General features: G+C 36.7%; 1 protein-coding gene across 1 annotated transcript in view; it reads right to left on the reverse strand.

Annotated features, from left to right (window-relative positions):
• The window catches only part of KIAA1328 (KIAA1328 ortholog), a 529485-nt gene that overhangs the window by 77283 nt on the left and 432864 nt on the right, over positions 1–19338 (reverse strand). The window contains exon 10 of the mRNA XM_044664948.1: positions 14338–14522. Coding sequence (XP_044520883.1) covers positions 14338–14522 — 185 coding nt within the window. The remainder of the gene's footprint in view (positions 1–14337; positions 14523–19338) is intronic.

Consider the following 19338-nt stretch of genomic DNA (forward strand, 5'->3'; position numbering starts at 1 on the left):
AGTCTGTCTTCATAGATTTCCTTTCATCACTATGTGAGGTTGAGGTGGTTTTCTTTTCTTAGTACTTACAGCGGTGGTAAAGAAGTTAAGATTGTATGATCAATTTCCATAAAGGCTAGCTAATTTTCTTTTTTCCTTGGCTACAGACTATACTCCTGACATGGATAGTCATTTTGTAAGTGTGTGCCATTAGGAAATACAATTCAGTGCATATGCCCTATTGATGGTGGATCAACAGTGCCACCTTTGTCTAAGAAAGACCACATTCTACTTAATATGCATGTGCACATCTATACATAATAACTGGTGCCTAAAAGTACAGAGACAAAGATAGTCTTAATAAAAAGATAAAACTTGGGGAAGAGAAGCTGCCAGGATAATAGTAGAGAACCCAGCCAAAGGTACCTTAATTTGGTTTCCAGGCCTAACGTTTCAGGCTGTCAAGAGAGAGAATGGCTTTTGCAGTCCGGTGACTCTTAACTAGACAGGTCGTTAGATTTTAGTGCATATTGACATAAGTGCTGGTAACACCAATAAAAACAATTTACTGCCACAGAGATATAGGAGTTGAGGATGACTTACTTCACTTGGAGGTCTGGTAAGCTAGTGCTAAACAAGTTCAGCCAGAGGACACACTAAAGCCAATTAAAACTGAAAGAGGGAAAATGAAGAAATTGCAACCAAGAATAATGGAAAGAATTGAAAAAAGCTACTGGCTTTCTCTCATCCTTTTCCTTAACGGAGTGTATGCCTCTGCAATAGAAGGGAAACATGAGCTAGTCATGAACTATGAATGTATTGGCACCTCTTTCTCTCTTTAAAATGAGAGGGTTGGACCTCCTTCCAGCTCTAAATCTGTGAATCTGAGAACTTTGCAAAATGACCCGTTAATGAGTCTGATACATGGGCAAAGCTTAGTAGGTTATAGTCATTAGTGGCATAAGAATACAAGAACAAAGAGAGGGAAAAACCTACATCATGATCAGCCTACTACTGTAAAAACAGCTAATTCAAGATTCTGCAGGTGATAATTCCTCAGTAAATTCTAATGACTCATTAGATAAGTCTTAAAGGAGAAAACATGCAGAAACTCATCTTCAATAATGAAGGAAAATTATAAAATTTCCTCCAATAGATCTTTCAGGGAAGGATAACAAAAACAACAGCAGCAATATCTGGCATTTAGAAAATGCTTTAAGATTTTCAATTTTTTTCTCATTTTATCCTCATAATAATTTTAAGAGGTAGGTACTATTATTATCCCCATGTTACAGATGACAAAAACTGAGGCAGTTGATTTGCCAAGGGTCACACAGCTAATAAATGTCTAAGACAGTATTTAAACTCAAGTTTTCTTGAGTCTCTGATTAGTGTTCCAAATGGTTGGCTTCCAGACAGATAGAAGAGTTTGTCCAGAATAATTCTGATGTCTTTTTTATGTAGAATTGTAGAATGAAGAATTTTATAGTTGGAAGGGATTTCAGATACAAACTAGTACAATCCATAATGAGACAGAAATTCCTTCTGCAATATCCTCTGAAAATGTTCATTATGGCCTCTGTCAAAATCCACTTATGGGTGCCATATTTTTATACAAGTAAATACAGTTCACTATACTGCCATACTAATATATTGCATGCTACCTTGTCATGCTCATAGAGCAACCATCCTAGTTCAGTGTTTCATCACTTTCCATCTTGACAACCGTAGAAGACTATTGTCCTTTTTGGTCTTAGTTGCTTCCAGTTTTACCTTGATAACATCTACATGGCTGCTTAAATTATCTTCTTTTAAAAATCACAGGGCTGAACATTTCATCCCCCTGTTCAAAAATATTCAGTGGCTCTCTACGGCCTCTAGGATAAGATACAAATTCCTTAGCTTAGCATTTAAACTCCTCATAACTTGGTCTAGTCTGTTGTCCAGACCTTATTTCACATTATTCTTCTTTATATACAGTAATTCCAGGCAACTTGCCTATCTGCTCTTTTCCAAACTCTGAATTCCACCTCTTACCTCTACTTTACCATGCATGGAATGCATGCTTACTTCTCTGAAACTTTAGCTTCCTTCAAGCCTAGATTATGGAGCATATCCTGGGAAGATCTCCCAGGAAAACCCCACTGATATCCTTAGGTGTTCTCTTTTTAATCTCAAATTATCTTATATATTTACTTGTCTGTTTTAATGCTCTATTATTCAGTAGAATGTAAACTCTTTGAGGGGCTGGAACTGTCATTCTTTTCATTGTGTCCCTATTGGCCAACATAAAACCTTCCAGATAGCAAGAAATTATATATATATATATATATGTACATTCCAACTTGTGACAATTCAAAATGTCAATTCATTAGTCATTTTTACTTATATTGAGGCATAATATCCCTTTCTGTAAATTTTAGCCAGTTCTGTGGCCAAGGAAAATAAATCAACTATAAGTAAGGATGCTAGGAAAATTCTAGAATGTACTATCAAAGAGATGGTTTATTAGACTTCAGAAAGGGAACTGGCAACCACAATAGTAAGTATGGGTACATAGCTGGGCCCGACGACATATTCCTGTAGTCCCTGTTACTGAGGAGGCCAAAGCTGATGGATTGCTTGAGCTTAGGAGTTCTGAATTGAAGTAGGCAAAGTTGAATGAATGTCTATATAGTGAATCCCTGGGATTGAGGTGGTGGGGTATCTAAGGACGGGCAAACTGGACCAGGTAGGGAAGATAGCAGAACAATGTTTCCATGTCCATATTCTAAATAGCAAGCACTTTCACTAAAAAGGAAAGTACAAGTTCTTCAATTAGTCAATCAATCCACATATGTTTATTAATGATCAACTATATGCCCTAGCCATGTTGGCAAAGACGTGGCCATTCCCCTTGTCCACCACGCCTAAGGACATTTTTTTTTGCATGCCCCGCTCCTCTGCCCAGTAGACCAACTGAGCACTTCCTCCCTCGGCTCTCTACAGCAATGCAAGCAGCTTGAAGGTGCAGTTTGGGCACATGATCTCTAAAAGGTTCACCAATGCTTCTCCTCTAGTATGTTAGGTCACCAGGGTGATAAGTACAAAGACTGAAATAATTCCTACCCTCAAAAAACTTACATTCTAATGAAGGAAACACTAAGCATATATAAAAGATATATAGCATAAATAAAAAGTAGAATATGTATATACATACATATATATATATTATTGGAAAATAAAGTAGTTTTGGAAAAGAGTGCCTTAGTATTATGGGGTACCAGGAAAGGATTCATGTAGAAGCTCAGTATTAAGAGAGGGACTTGGGGGCAACTAAGTGGCTCAGTGGATTGAGAACCAGGCCTAGAGACATGAGGTCCTAGATTCAGATCTGGCTTCAGACATGTCCCAGCTATGTAACCTTGGGCATGTCACTTAACCTCCATTGCTTAACTTATTTTTGAGTTAAACTTCATTTAACTCTTTTGCCTTGGAATCAATACACAGTATTGATTCTAAAGATGGAAGGTAAGGGTTTAAAAAAAGTTTTTTTAAAGAGAGAGGGACTCAGTGAAATGGAGGCAAAGAAGGGGTACATCCTAGGCATGTGGTATGGCCAGTGTGAAGGATGACAGAGAGATGGGAGATGGGAGTGTTGTCAGGGACAAGAAGGCTACTTAGCCTGGGTGGCAGAGTGTGGTAGAGGAGGCAATATTCAGTGAGATCAGAAAGACATGTTGGGATCAAGTTGTATAGGGCTTTAAAAGCTAAACAGAGGAGCTTATATTTGATCCTAAAGGCAATAGGAAACCATTGGAGTGTACCAAGTAAAGTTAGATTTACGTCAAAGAAAATTACTTTAACAGCAGCGTATAGGATGGACTCCGGTAGCAAGATACTTGAAATAAGGAGACCAATTAGAAGGCCCTTGCAATAATCTAGGAGAGAGGTGATAAGGGCCTGAAATAAAGTGGTACCTGTAAGAGTGAAGCTAAGGGGATAGAAGTGAAAGATTTAGCAAGGTATGTGGGGAGAGTGAAAATGAGAAATCAAAGTTAATGCCTTGGTTTTAAATCTGGAATAATGAAAACATGGTTATATCTTTGAATAAATGAGGAAGTTTGGAAGAGGGAAGTGTTTGGGAAAAAAAGATAATGAATTTAGTTTTGAACTTGCTGAGTTTAACATATCTTTATGATATCCAAGTTTGAAATATCTGACAGGTATTGGTGATATACTTACACACATTATCTGAATAGGCATATAGAGACAAAATACGTGTGTGTGTGTGTGTGTGTGTGTGTGTGTGTGTGTGTATAATTGTTCTTTTTTTTTTTTCAACCCAGGGAAACTAATGAATCTACCGAGAGAATGCAGAGGGAAAAGAGTACCTTGGGGAACACCTACACTTAGGAATGAAGCATGATATAGATTGATAAGCCAGAAAATAGGTGGACCAGAAGTAAGCAATTTCATGAAAATTCAGAGAGAAGGGAAATATATAAGAGGAGAACATATATAACAGTGTCAAATGCAGCAGATAGGTTGAAAAGGTTTAGTGATGAGAAAAGAATTTCATATCTGGCAATTAAGAGATCACTAATAACTTTGGAGAGAAGGTCAAAAGTCAGATTGCAAAGGGGAGAGGAGCAAGGGAAAGGAGAGCAAAGGAAGGAAAAGAGAATTTAGTTTTTTCAAACAAACAGGCTGAAAAAGGGAGGAGAGATATGGTCTAATAGCCTGGGAGAATGGCAAGGGATTTATTAAAGATAACATTTAAAAGCAGTAGGGGAACCAGTAGATAAAAGATGTTGAAAATTCAAGGGTGGCAGGAGATGAATGAGGATACAATCTGCTCAAGAAAATGGAAGAGAAATGGGATCAAGTACTCATGTAGATAGAGGTCATGGCTTTGGCAAGGAGAAGGACTACTTCTTGGGCACAAAAGAGGAATGGGGAAAGAGTCAAGAGTGGGAGATGATATTAAGGGGTAGTGAGATGGAGATAAAGGGAGAAAAAGGGAGGTCACATTGAATGGTTTTGGTTTTCTCATTAAAGTAAGAGATAAAGTTCACAGCTGAGAAAAAGAGCCTTCAGGAGGAGGTGGGGGGAGGGCTTGAGTATAGAAGAGAAAGTTTGGGATAGCTTCTTTAGGAGTAAAGTAGGACATTAATTAGGGAGAGGTAAGAGGGTTGCTTTGCTGCATGAGGGCCCAATTAAGGGGGAAAACATGAATTTGTAATGTATCCAGTTGGCAGAGTTGTAGGATTTCTTCTAGCTTTATTCCGTAACTTGTGAGTAGGGGCAGGAAAGTAGATGGTAAGAGTAATCTAGGGATGAAGTTTAGAAAGATGAGAGAAGTGCCTAGATGAGTGGGTAAGGGATTCAAGAGCAGAGGACAGTGTAGAAATGAAGTGGAGAACTACTGGACTGAGTTTAGATAGAGAGGAAAGTGAAGTAAGAACAAAGGTGATAACCAGAAAAAGTAAGGAGGAAGGTTTGGAAGTCTCAATGGCAAAGAACAAATGTAGGAGAAGTGAAGCATAAGGAAAGTTGGAGTGATGGAAGGTTATGGTCAGTTAGGGCAATGCCAGTCTCTAATTAGGGAAGTGGAACATTAATAAGTAACTGATCATGGCTGGTTAACTTATGTAAAAAGATCACTGAGATCAGGGGAATTTCATAGCTACTATATACCTCAATCTGAACAAGGCACCTGACAAAGTCTTTCACAACATAACCTTTAGAAAAAAGTGAAGAGATGTGGGTTGGATAATTCAGTTGCTTGGATTCAGAACTGGTTGAATGACTGTGTCCATAAAACATTCATTAATGAATGAATGTTAATGTAGAGTGGTCAAGAAAACTACTCTTTTTTCCTGCTCTATTCAATGTTTTTATCAATAACTTTGATGAAGGCATAGTTGAAATATTTAACAAATTTGTAGAAGCCTAAAGCTAAAAGGGATATCTAACATGTTGTATAAAAGAACCTAGCAGCAGAATATTGGATTGACTCTAATAGGGTGAAATTTAATATGGGTAAAATATCATCATGTAAAAAATATCAACTATGTGAGAATATGTGAGAATAAAATAGGAGACATATGATTTACAGTCTGTGTTAAACCTATCTGGGAATTTTAATGTACTCAAAGCTCAAAAGGAATCAACAAGGTGATATGGCAGTCAAAAGAGCTAAGAAGACCTTTAGCTACATTGATAGCACAGTGGCCCAGACAAAGGAGATGTCAGTTCCATAGTACTCTATTCTGCAACATTTGTAATATGTTCAGTTCTGGCTTGTACATTTTGGTACAGAGCAGCAAATTGGAGCACTTCAAGAAGGAAGGTAACCAGAATGGTGAAGAGACTTGAAACCATGTCATAAGATCAGTTTAAGAATCTCAGAATTTTGAGTTTCAAGAAGAAGACTTCATAGTTATCAGGTATTTGAAGGACTGTCATATGTAAGAAGGGCTTAGCTTTGTTTTCCTATATAGGGATTGTTGTCTAGATGTATCATCCTCCATGTGTACTTTTTGCAGTGTATTTTTTAAAAACCAAGTGGACTTCAATATTTATCCCTTATAAGTGTCACCATATTAAACCTGGCTCATTGTTTTCACTTGTCAAATTCTTCTGTACTGTCATCTGAAAAGGTGATGAACATACTACCTATGCCTTCATCCGAGTGACTGACAAAAATGTAGAACCCAAAGTTGGATCCCTGTGACACTACTCCATTAGAGAATGTCTTTGAGGCTGACACCAAGTGAGCAGTAGCACAATTCCCTGGGTCTACTCAGTCAACCAGTTCATGCATCCACCTACCTGTACTATTATTCAGCTCATATATCTCCATCTTGTCCATAAAGATAGCATGGAAAATTGTAAAATGGTTTGCTGAAGTCCAGGTATACTACTTCTCTGGCATTCCTCTGATTTACCAGTCAATTAACACTGTTAACAAAGGAAATGGTTAGTTGGGTAAGGTTTATTTTTTATAGTATTCCATGTTCTTGATAAATCCAAGCTCACTGCTAGTGATTACCACTACTTTTCTCAATAATCACAAACCAATTCCATTAAATATCTGTTCTTCCAGTTTTGCAGAGTATCAAAGTCAAGTTCACTGACCTATATTTTGAAGAATCAACTTTGGTCTCCTCTTTGATAAATAGGACATCTGTCTATGTCCAGTCCTGTGTCCATTTTACCTTCTCTTTGTATCTTTGGAACTTGGCACAGTGCCTGACATAGAAAGCCTCATTACAGTGTTAGATACCTAATAAATGCTATTTGATTAAATGATTGAATAAATGACAAATGATAGCAATTTAATAATTAGGCTTGCACCTACAGAGGGTAGCATGATAGTGGTTGTTCAGTCACTTTGCGTCTAACTTTTTGTGACTTCATTTGAGGTTTCCTCAGCAAAGATAATGGAGTGATTTCTCATTTTCTTTTCCATTTCATTTTATACATGGTGAAACTAAGGGAAAAACAAGATTAAGTGACTTGCCGGATCACATAGCTAGTAAGTGTTTGAGGTCAGATGTGAATTTAGGAAGATGAATCATCCTGATTCCAGGTTTGGTATTCTATCCATTATGCCACCTACCTGCTGCCCAGGTAGCTTGGTACGCTTTTGCTATTTCCTTATTGATCTTGGATTCTAATCTATTAACCATTCTTTGTATACTTCTTCTGTATCTAAAGATTATTCTCCTTGATAGAATAACTAGTAGCAAATTAAAAGCTAAATCTCCATTCTAACTCCAAATCACAGAATCTTTTTAAAATTTATAATACATTTTTAATATTTTGAAATATAATTTTATTTTAAAAATATTTTTCCATGGTTACATGATTCATGTTCTCTCCCTCTCTTCTTCCTTTCCCTTCCCAGGGCTGACAAGCAATTCCAGTGGGTTATATGTGTTATATATCACTCAAAACCTATTTCTATATTATTCTTTTTTTAAAAGAGTAATCTTTTAAAACCAAAACCCCAGGGGGCAGCTGGGAAGCTCAGTGGATTGAGAGCCAGGCCTTGAGACAGGAGGTCCTAGGTTCAAATCTGGCCTCAGACACTTCCCAGTTGAGTGACCTTGGGGAAGTCACTTAGCCCCCATTGCCTACCCTTACCACTCTTCTGCCTTGGAACCAATACATAGTATTGATTTTTATGGCAAAAGGTAAGGGTTTAAAAAAATAAAATAAAACCAAAACTCCACATCATCTATTCATATAAACAAGTGATAAATTATATGTTTTTCTTCTGCATTTCTACTCCCACAGTCTTCCTCTAGATGTGGATAGCATTCTTTCTTATAAGTCCCTCAGAATTGTCCTGGATCATTACATTGCTCTTAGTAGCAAAGTCTATTACATTTGAGCATCCCACAATGTTTTGGTTACTGTGTATAATGTTTTGGTTCTGTTCATTTCACTCCACATCAGTTTGTGTAGTTCCTTCCAGTTCTTATAGAAATCTATCAATTGAGCATTCCTTATAGCACAATAGTATTCCATCACAATAGTATTCCATTACAATCATAAACCACAATTTGTTCAAACATTCCCCAACTGAGGGACACCCCTTTATTTTCCAATTTTTTGCCACCACAAAGAGCACAGCTATAAATATTTTTGTATAAACATGTTCATCCCTATATAAAAAATCTCTTTGGGATACAAACCTACTAGTAGTATTGCTGGATCAAAGGGCAAGCGAAATCACGGAATCTTAAGAGTTGGCAGGGTACTTAGATATTATTTTGACTTATCTCTTAAATTGGATAGTATACACAATATCCTATATCTGAGGCATTCAACCTCCACAAAGAAGGGAGAGGTTTACTTTCTTTTCTGTTAAGGACTACATTTGAAGACATAGACAGAAATGATTCTGACAAACATGGAAATTTATTAGATGACCAATTTTAAATAGAAACATACCAAAGAGTTTAGAGGACAGTCATATAAAAATACCATTTATTCTTAAGACTAGTGTGAAGGACATTCAGAATGATCTTTGCCTATCTGCTAATGATCTATTCACAATACACTTTTACAAGCTCCAGGTGTTAGATTGCTCAAACTTCCCATCTTCTAACTCTTTTCCTAAACAGGAAATACTGGTATGTTCTGTGGAAAACACTGGAGACAGAGTGAAGACTTTTAAGTACCAGCAGAGAAAGCCATGATTCCACCAATTCAGGTAGGCTAGCCAGGTCTTTACTGGGTTTCACACTGATCATACCCTCTCTCTTAGGCATGTCCAATCATTTTTCCTTACATGTATCCACCGCATTCTCCTATTAGACCACAATTCCTCAGTGCTCCATCATAAATATACCTTGAACTAGATCTACCATCATGTCATATAATGCTTGTTGGCCAAACCACAGCCTCAGAGCAGCAGCAGAATAGAATGAACACCAGATCAACCTTTATTAATAGTTTACTTTAGGCTAGGCACTGTTAAGAACTGAGGACACAGAAGACAAAAATGGAAGGTTTTGTCCTGACTGTCCTAAAATAAATGGGGAATTTGTGGATGTTTGCCTAGAAGTCCTTCTGACAGGTTGTCTGAGCATCATTCTCCCTTTCTAATTTTTAAATTTTTCCCTTCCACAGGCTCTTTTCTGGTTTCCAAACAAATATTCCAAAATCTCCTTTACTTTAAAAAAAAATCTTTTACTTCAGGATGCCCATCAATTGGGGAATGGCTAAATAAGTTATGGTGTATAAACATGATGGAATACACTTGTATTATAAAAAATGATGGAGATGGTTTCAGAAAAACTTGAGAACACTTACTCATATAAACTGATTCGAAATGAAGAGGATAGTACCAGAAGAACAATTTACACATTAACAGTAGTATTATAAAGATAATCAATATTGAAATATTTAACTGATCAATAAAATGATCCAACCACAATCCCAAAGGACTCATGCTGGAAACTTCTACTTACCTACAGAGAGAAAACTGATGGATTCAGAATACAGACTGATTCTTTTCCTTTATTTTTTCCCCTTCCTCCTCACCCCTAGAAATAGCTAATGCAGAAATATGTTTGACATGACTTCATATGTATAATGAGTATCATAATCTTGTCTTCTCAATGGATTGGAGGGAGGAGAAGCAAGGAGAAGAAGAGAATTTGGAATTGAAAATACATTTTAGCAACCCCAAAAATCTTTGCACGAGTCTACCATTTCCTCAGATCATGGTCTTCTATATTATATTATATATTAGTCCATTTACTTTCACTTCCTCTCTTCAAACTTCCCAATCTAGCTTTTACCTTATAAATCAATTGAAATTGTTCTCTATAAATTTAGCAATGGTATCTTAATTTGCCAAATAATAGCCATTTCTCAATTCTTAACTTTTTCTTGACCTCTCTGTAGCATTTGACCTATTGATCTCTTCTTGGGTAAGTCCTATAATCAATTGGTGCTGTAAACAACTCTCTATCACTATAAGTTACAGAGAGGGTCATTTCCTATCTCAAAGAAATCATGGGACAACTAATTTTATCTGATTTTACCTTTCATTTACATTCGTTTTGTTTATTTTCTGTATTTCAAAGAATTGTTGTTCACTCGTTTTTCAGTCACGTCTTTGTGACTCTATTTGAGGTTTTCTTGGAAGAGATGCTGGAAAATCTTCACCATTTCCTTCTCCAGCTTATTTTACAGCTGCGTGAACTGAGGCAAACATGGTTAAATGATTTGCCCAAGATGACACAGCTAGTAAGTCTTTAAGGCCAAATTTGAATTCAGGAAGATCAGTCTTCCTTACTTCAAGTCCAGGGCTCTGTCCACTGTACTACCTGACTATCCTATGACAATGAGTACTATTACTATTCTTCTATTTTGGATTTCCATGAATTATTGGACCTTTCCACTGATAATCTTTTCTCTTTTTCATAGTTCTGAGGTATCTGGCTTAGTGGATATATATGGGCACTCATTCTATCTCTACATGTCCATAGACAAAAATATTTTTCTTGAATGGAATGGATCACCTCCCAATAGCTGTTTCAGCCTCAAATAGTCTGAATGGATGACTATAATTTAGTAGAAAGACAATATGGTTCTTGAGTAAGAAGGATCGATTAGTCTAAGTCCCTGTTTCCAGAAAATGGAAGAAAAATCCTTCATGTGTGTATTGTTTTGTAAGGACATTAAGACACTAAAATTTAAGAGAAATACAGATGTCCTACTCCCAACCTATTGTTACAAAAACATCAACATCAACTTTCAAGTAAATCTCTCACTTCTGAATTCCTCTTTTTGGAGAAAACTCTTAACACTGATTCTGTAAGTCTGGAAATATTCTTAGAAAACTGTGCTATGTTGTTCTGCTGAGAGAGACATTACCTACTTGATAAATGGTTTAGACTAGACTAATAATATAAACAGAGAATCAGAAGTAAAACCTTATGGCATTGTTTTCTTATTGCTAAACACATAAACAAAATAAAAGAATCATAGATAATTCTTACTTATAGGTAAAATGGAAATGGTTTCTGCATTTTTGACATTGCAACTTGTTTTTTTCTATTACTACTCATAGTTCTGAGAGTGAAGGTTCACTTAGAAGAATAGTTGGGAAGCTTGGGAAGATTATTCCTCACTTGAGTTGAATCTAAAATTTCTCTTCCATTAAGAAGAAAACTATATCTAAAAGTAATTTAGAGAGATCTCACCTAGTATCTAAATTACAACCTCATGTTGCATGTCTAAGAATGATCTGGACCTTCACCAGATCAAAAGATACCTGCTAAGTTGAAACACTCTGGTTTCTTGTGAATAATTTCATGTTCTGCCAGAGTTGAAAAGGAATATGTTCTATGAAAGGACAATCTAAGACAATACCAATATTTGGTGTGGGAGCTTCAGAGTGTTGTGATAACTTAAGCCGACCAGTAGTAGCCCTAATTATCATGAGCTCTGTCATATCAAACCTGCTCAGGAGCCATCAACATTCACCTAACTGGCTTGTTTCTGGGTTTATTTACTAGGGGGAAACTCATAACATCTTTGACAAAGGTGCTCAGAAAGAGTTTAAAGTCTTTTGAAATCCTGGCAAAGCAAAGAAGAAAGGAAGCTGGGAAAGGAGAATTCAATGCAGCTGTGTGGGGAGAGAAGCAAGGGAAAGGAGAAGCAAAAGAGCAGGTGCTATCTTTCCAGATTCATGCCTTAGGTCTAGAGGCTCTTGACCTAAGCTTACAGTTCACCTAGTAAATGTTCTCTATTCCATGCAGTTCAATAAAAGAAACTAAAATATGACAGCTCAACCATTTAAGAAAAAGAAACAATTTGTCCCTTAAGTGTAATTCTGACAACAATGTTATGTATTCTTCCTAATACAAAGGCACTAACTAAGACGGCAATCAAGTCTCTTCAATATGACCAGTTCCAGTAAAGTTGGCACAATGGTGGGGAGGATAGGAAGAAGTAAAGGAATAAGAGATTGGTAATAAAGATTAATGATCCCGCAGTAAATGCCCTGTGTAGTACTGTAATGACTAAAGGACAATGACAAAAGAAACAAAAGGAAATAAAAGAGAGAAAAAGTGTATTCAAAAATTCAGGCATGCTACAGAGGGGAAACCAATTAAGGAAGCACTAAACCAAGCAGTTTAACTCGGGCAATTAGTGCTAGGTCATTTGCCTTGTGATAAACAGGGTGTCCAAATGGACTACAGCACACCTTAGCAAATTTATTTCCCAAACATGGTAGTATGCCACAATAAATGCCAATGCAATAATTTTGCCCCCACACTGCAGTCCCTGTGCACCAGACTCTGCAACAGGCAGACTGGCTCAAAGGTGAGCCTTCAGCAAGTTTTAGTTACCACAAAGGCTATACATTTTGCTAATAGCTACAGACCACAAAGAAAGAGGAGAGGAAGAAAAGGCAACCTTTCTTAAGAGTGTATATAGTAAAGCTCATAATTCCTAAGAATTTTGTGGACCAAAAACTCTTTGCAACTGTGAAAAATCTCTTTCACCACAGAAACATTGCAAAGCTCCCCCCCAAAAAAGAAAAAAAAGGAAAATAATGCTAATAAAACAGAAAACCATCAGTGAAAATTGCTCCTGAAAACTTTGTGGAATTGTAACGGCTTTCTCTTGGTTAAATTGATTGGTGTAGCAACGTTATAAAATGACTATTAGGATTCATTGTGCACAACAGAAAGTGCTGAAATGTCAGCAGACTATACAGCAAAAGTAATGGGTCTTGAACCCCTGTTAGTCAAAAATGATTTTGTTTCAAATTAGAAATTGATTTTTTTGGACACAAGCCCTTTCCAGGCTCCTTGCTTCTGTTGCTGGGCCTGGGAGAGATTAACCTCCACCACAGTGAGGGCTGGCCTGATGATACCTTTCCCAAAGTGCCTTTCCCAAAGTCTGCTTTGTAATGCTGCTGTGGTCTTAACCAATAACACAAGTTATTTGTCCCTTGGAGAACTGAGCCACATTTTTCTCATTTTACCATTTTATTTTTGTGCTGACATACTCCACAGACTGGTTGACAAGTTTAGGGGGAAAAAAAACAAAAAACAACTGCTCATAATTGAAGAGAAGATTATGTTAGGCACTGCAATGAAACCACCATACCAATTTTTTCTCTCCTCCTAAATGAAAGTCTGGGTTCTCCACTCCCCAAAGTGGAATGACTAAGTAGCAAGTAAGCCAGAGGGTACAGAAGCCATCTGCGTAGAGCTGCTATTAGAGTAAAGAAGATGACATCTCCAACAGTAGGCCCTGTCAATTTCATTTTCTCCTTGAGGAAAAATTTTGGGGAAAAACAAGGTTCTAATTTTCCTGAAGCAATAAAGATAAACAAGCATCCTTCTTGTGAGGACTAAAATAGTTTTGCTTTGGTTTCTAATTGGGGAGTATTCTTTCTTCAAAGATTCAGAACAGTCATTGCAGTTAAATTTCCCCAGGAGAAACACACATTGCCTTGCCATCTTCATTAATAATTATGAAGTACCCACTCAATAACTGACTGCCCTGGCTTATTACGAATGACTTGTGTTATAAGGAAGAGAGGGTTATAGTAAGAGATGATGGAGAACAATCATCTCTTACTATAACCCTCTCTTCCTTATAACACTTGCGAGAATGGGTTAAATTGGAGAAGTCTTCTCATAATGGTGTGCCCCCCAAAATTTTGATATTCAATAACCTGTGAAGGCCTTGTGGCCCTGAGGTACATTTTTGTCTGTGAGTATCACATTCAAATCTCCAACCTACAGCAAACTAAATTTTGCTTTAGAGCACCCAACACTTCCCCTAATTCATGCTTCTTCCACACTTTGGTATCCCAGAACATCAAGTTACCTCTTCTGGATCTGTTCATGTCATTTGGCCGATACATCCAAAGGTCATCTTCCTTTATATTTGACCAAAGTCCAATTGGCTTCTTCCCGATACTGTTCTCTTCACCAGTAGCACTGTGTAATTTGATTCCTTTGCTGGGCGTTGGTGTTCTATGCAGGTAATCATCAGGCTTTGACTGCAGAAAGCTGAAAGGAGTGAAAACACAGGAATCATTAAAGAATACCACAATTAATAGACAATGACAATAGGGCTCAAACACTTACTAGTGTGTGGCCCTGGGCAAATGGCTTAACCTCTGTTTGTTTCAGTTTCATCAACTGTAAAATTTGGATAATAACAGCACCTTCTTTCCAGGGTTATTGTCAGGATCAAGTGACATAATTTTTAAAGTGCTTGGCATAGTACCTGACACATAACAGATACTTAAGGGTTCCTTTCCCCACTTCATGCTCCATTCTTGACCTCTCTCCAGAGCTCCAATAGTGCATGGATAACTTCTGGATATCTCTACTTGGATGTTCTGCAAGCACTTCAATTGCAATATTAAAAAATGAACTCATCATAATCTTCCAAAATGCTTCCCCTCCAACTTTTCTACTTTTTGGTTGAAACCATCTAGTTAAATAGGCTTAAAACCTCATAGTTATCTTTGGGTTTTCCCTCTCCTTCACTTCCAATCATTTTCAATATCCTGCCAATTCGATCTATGTGATACATCATGTTTCTGTCTCCTCTTTCTACTCCTACTAAAACCACCATAGTTCAAGTTCTCCTATTCTCTTGCTTTAATTACTGTAGCAGGCTCTTAACTACTATACTTCCACTTTAAGTCTCTTCTTTCTCTGATTCTTTCTTCTTCTAGGTGCCTAGGAAGTCTCTTTGTACATGTCACCTGTACCTCTCTTTAGTTGGTTTTCAAAGACTACTGAACACAGTATACATTTTCTTATTTTGGCATTCAAATATCTCTATAACTTATCTCCAACTTATAAGTTTCTAACTTAGTGACACTTTCCCTTTTTTACATACTTTGTTATAGTGAAGCCAAACTATACTCAGTTATTTTCTTATCTTGTACCTCTGTGCCTTTCCTCATATCACTGCATGAATGAAATGTACTCTTCTTTCCTGACTCTTCTCTTCATCTGTTAATATTTCTCTTTTTCCTTAAAGGAAAACCTTGGTACCATCCTCTTTATAAATTCTTCCCTGATCCTTTCTAGCTTTAAGACTTTCTCCATTCAACAATTTCTTATAGCACTCTATCTCAGTTTCTTTGAAAATCAATTAGTCTGACATAAACAATTATTTTTTTATATCTTGTTGGATTTTAAGGTATTTGAGGGAAGAGTTTATATATTAATTTACTTTTTATATATAATGCTTAACCAATAACATGCATTCAACAAATGTTTTTTGAGTTGAATTGAATAAAATAATTATTATCCAGTTAGCAAAATCTTTTTTCATGTACATAAGGCAAGGATTAGGGATCAAAATGCCAGAAGTCTGCTTCATACTAGAATTTCCAAAAGTACTAGGGGCCTAATTTAGACAAAATCACAGAATCTTCAATTACTTAATGATGATGAGTTCCATAGAATGTTAAGGGCTTGTGTATATCATGTAGAAATGTAGGCTTTGCCTAGTGAACTTTAAAAATCAATAAAGCAGGGGATAGCTAGATGGCTCAGTAAATTAAAAGCCAGGCATAGAGATGGGAGGTCCTGGGTTCAAATATGATTTCGGACATATCCTAACTGTGTAATCCTGGGCAAGTCACTTCACCCCCCATTTTTTAGCCCTTACTGCTATTCTGCCTTGGAACCACTACACAGTATTGATTCAAAGATAGAAGGTTAGGATTTTTTTAAAAACCCAATAAAGTAGAAGGAAAAATGCAAATATAATCACTCACATTTAGAAGAAGTAGCATTTTATCTTTTACACACAGAGACCAGCTATTTCTCTCCCACCCTAAATATTTCAGGGAAATTTAGGTATCATCCTTGAGGAAAATTCCATTGGAAGTCTCAGAATGCTAATGTTAGGGGAATGGGAATTCTTCTCTCTTCTCCAGCCTCCATTTCACAATTTAATATAGCCTTTCCATACTTTAGTTCTGGTTCTCTCTACCCAACTTAGCATATGAGAAAGGGAATTGGCAATATAGAGGGATGTTCATCACTCTAAGAGAATCATTCTGAGAATTTTGAATACTTTTCTTAAGGGTCATGTCTAAACAGGCCACAATCAGGCAGAAGTTAAAACATTCTCTAACGTGAAAAAGAGTTGTGTATTCATCAGTACAGTGATTCCTCACCTATCATGGGAGTTACATTCCAGAGACCCCCATGATAGGTGAAAATCCTTGAAGTAGCAGCATTCACTGCTAGGGATCTTAAAAGGTGTAGAACTTTTGGGGTGGCAAAGGGCTTGAAATACATCCAAACTTTTATGAAAACTTCACAAAAATACAACACTGCAGAACAACACTATGCACAGTTGATCAGACTTCGATGTGAAGTAGATAAGGGGAATGTATGGGCACAGTGCAGGAGAGCAGACTGACTCCAGTCACTGAGCCAATCAGTACCCAGGATACAGAACATAGCACTGTGGTTGGTTGCCTTTCATTCCATCAGCCAATAGTGTGCCGTGTACAATCTCGATATTGCCAAACTTGACCAAGCTAATTTAGTGGCACACTGCATTTCCTTTGTGTACAGTACAGTATTCATCCGCAAAATCCCGTGATATAGTGAAAATTCCATGATACAGAATTAGATATATACTTTTTAAAAACCCACGATAAAGCAAGGGACAACTGTATTACTGGTTTTTGCTAGATAAATTGCCAGTTCTAATTGATCCTTCACTGGAATTCAAATCACTGTGACCCAAAGTCTTGGGACTTATCTAGGTTTTGATGCTGATTTTCTAGCATGCATATGTCTGCTCTAAGAGTGATGCATGATGCCCCTTTGCAAATACAGAGATCAAACAAGATTATTAACTAGGCTATGGTTCAGGATGGTCTACAGTAAACAGACACTATGGGTAATATGGCAGTAGCACCATGTCACTAGCTGCATAGGAAAGTCAGTTCCACATTTAGAGCTTCAGCTTTAACATCTGTAAAATGAGAAGATCAGAAGAGAGGATTTCTAAGCTATCTTCCAAAAATGGGACTGTGCTTTGCATATAAGGTGAAAGTAACAATTTGCTTATTTGGCCCCGTTCCATAATTCACTATCCAGTCTACATATAATATCCTGGAGTATAATAACGCTTACTTATGGACCAGAAAGAATAAAATGACTTTAATTAATGTGCAATGGTTTTTATTTATTATGTAAAATTTTAGGAGTCAAGAAACTATTTAAATATTCGTGCGTTTGTGTGTGTGTGTGTGTGTGTTTGGGAATGTGTGTGTGCACACATGTGAAACTCTGACCTGCAATGATATATAGCTAAAATGCTGCCTGAGATGCTTTCCTTTAATATCTCACATGGCATAGCTATTAATATGACCTGCAGATTATTAAAACTTATGATAGATTAAATCGGTTGCTTATTTGCCTAACAAGACAAAATAATTTACCAATTTCTGCTAAATACAGCTGAGAGTGGATCTGAACTGAAGTTGATTGAAGGAGTTGAAAAACTTATTGGCTAAAAGGGTCTTTATGAAAGTATGGTACCTCAGAGAATTTTCCCACTGAGTTCTGAATGATAAAGGTGTTTATGGTAACTGGCAGTGTTTAAATGGAATTTGTGTGGATTAGCAGTGAATGGAAATACTCAGATCTTTAAAAAATTTATGTAAAAGGAGACAGATGCAGCATGATGTGGCAGTTTCTCTTTAGTTTGGTTTGTGTAAAACTATCCTTGGAATACACCCAGCAGTAATTATTACTTAACAATTTGACTTTTACACGAATTCTGTTGATGTCTTTTGTTTTTAAATCACATGCATTTCTGAATATATATGTATACACACATACACCAAATACCACAACAATTCTATCTGGGAGCATATACAACACTGCATACCCATAATGTCCAACCTCTTCAATAAGATGAAGGAAGTGCATTTTCTTATCTTTTCTTTAGGACCAAACAGTAATTTTAATCACACAATATTTAGGAAGGTGACACATGGAAAGAGGACTTGACTGGAAGTCAGGAAAACCTGGGTTCAAATCCTCCCTCAGATACTCACTAGTTGTATGAGCCTGGGAAACTCATTTAACCTTTGTTTGCTTCAGTTTTCCTATATATAAAATGGGAATAATAATAGCATCTAACCTCTTAAGGGTTGTTGTGAGGATCAAATGTAACAACATACTCTACAATCTTCAAAGTGTTATATAAATGTGCATTGCTATTATTATTTGTTATTATCATAAATTTAGTTTGCATTTGGAGTCTAAGCATATGCCAAAGGATAATCTCCATAAATTCAACAAATATGAAATTCAGAAGGTCATGATTAAACACACTGACTAAAGGAATGGGAGGGAGTCTTCTATAAATCGGGATTAAATGATAAAAAGACCATCTAGTAGTTCATAGATTGTATTAAATCAGCAATATCCTATCCTCAGCTATTTTATATGAAGCAGTGTGGTGAAATGAAATGAACACAGGATTTGGAATGAGATGCTCTGGGATAAAAAAAACTGGCTTGTCTACTTATTACCAGTGGCATTTGGATAGTACAAGCCTCAGTAGATTCATATGTAAAATAAATAGGTTGCTAGAGTTGATTGCTAGTTTAGCAGGACTGAACACCAAATGTTGTTCATCTAGATGTCTAATCTAGCTTTTACTATGATGTCTGAGGGAGAACAACTGATTCTGTCCTCCATCATTACAGACCTTTGAGAGTTGGAGACATATCAAAAATCACTTTCCTATCATATGACTAGCCAGTATTCTATGCCCCTTTTACCTCCTTTCTCAATCTTTGTGATTCAGTGTTGCTAGCTGCCAAAG

The sequence above is a fragment of the Gracilinanus agilis genome, chromosome 1 (genome assembly GCF_016433145.1).
Source record: "Gracilinanus agilis isolate LMUSP501 chromosome 1, AgileGrace, whole genome shotgun sequence".
In the NCBI taxonomy this organism is placed as follows: Eukaryota; Metazoa; Chordata; class Mammalia; order Didelphimorphia; family Didelphidae; genus Gracilinanus; species Gracilinanus agilis.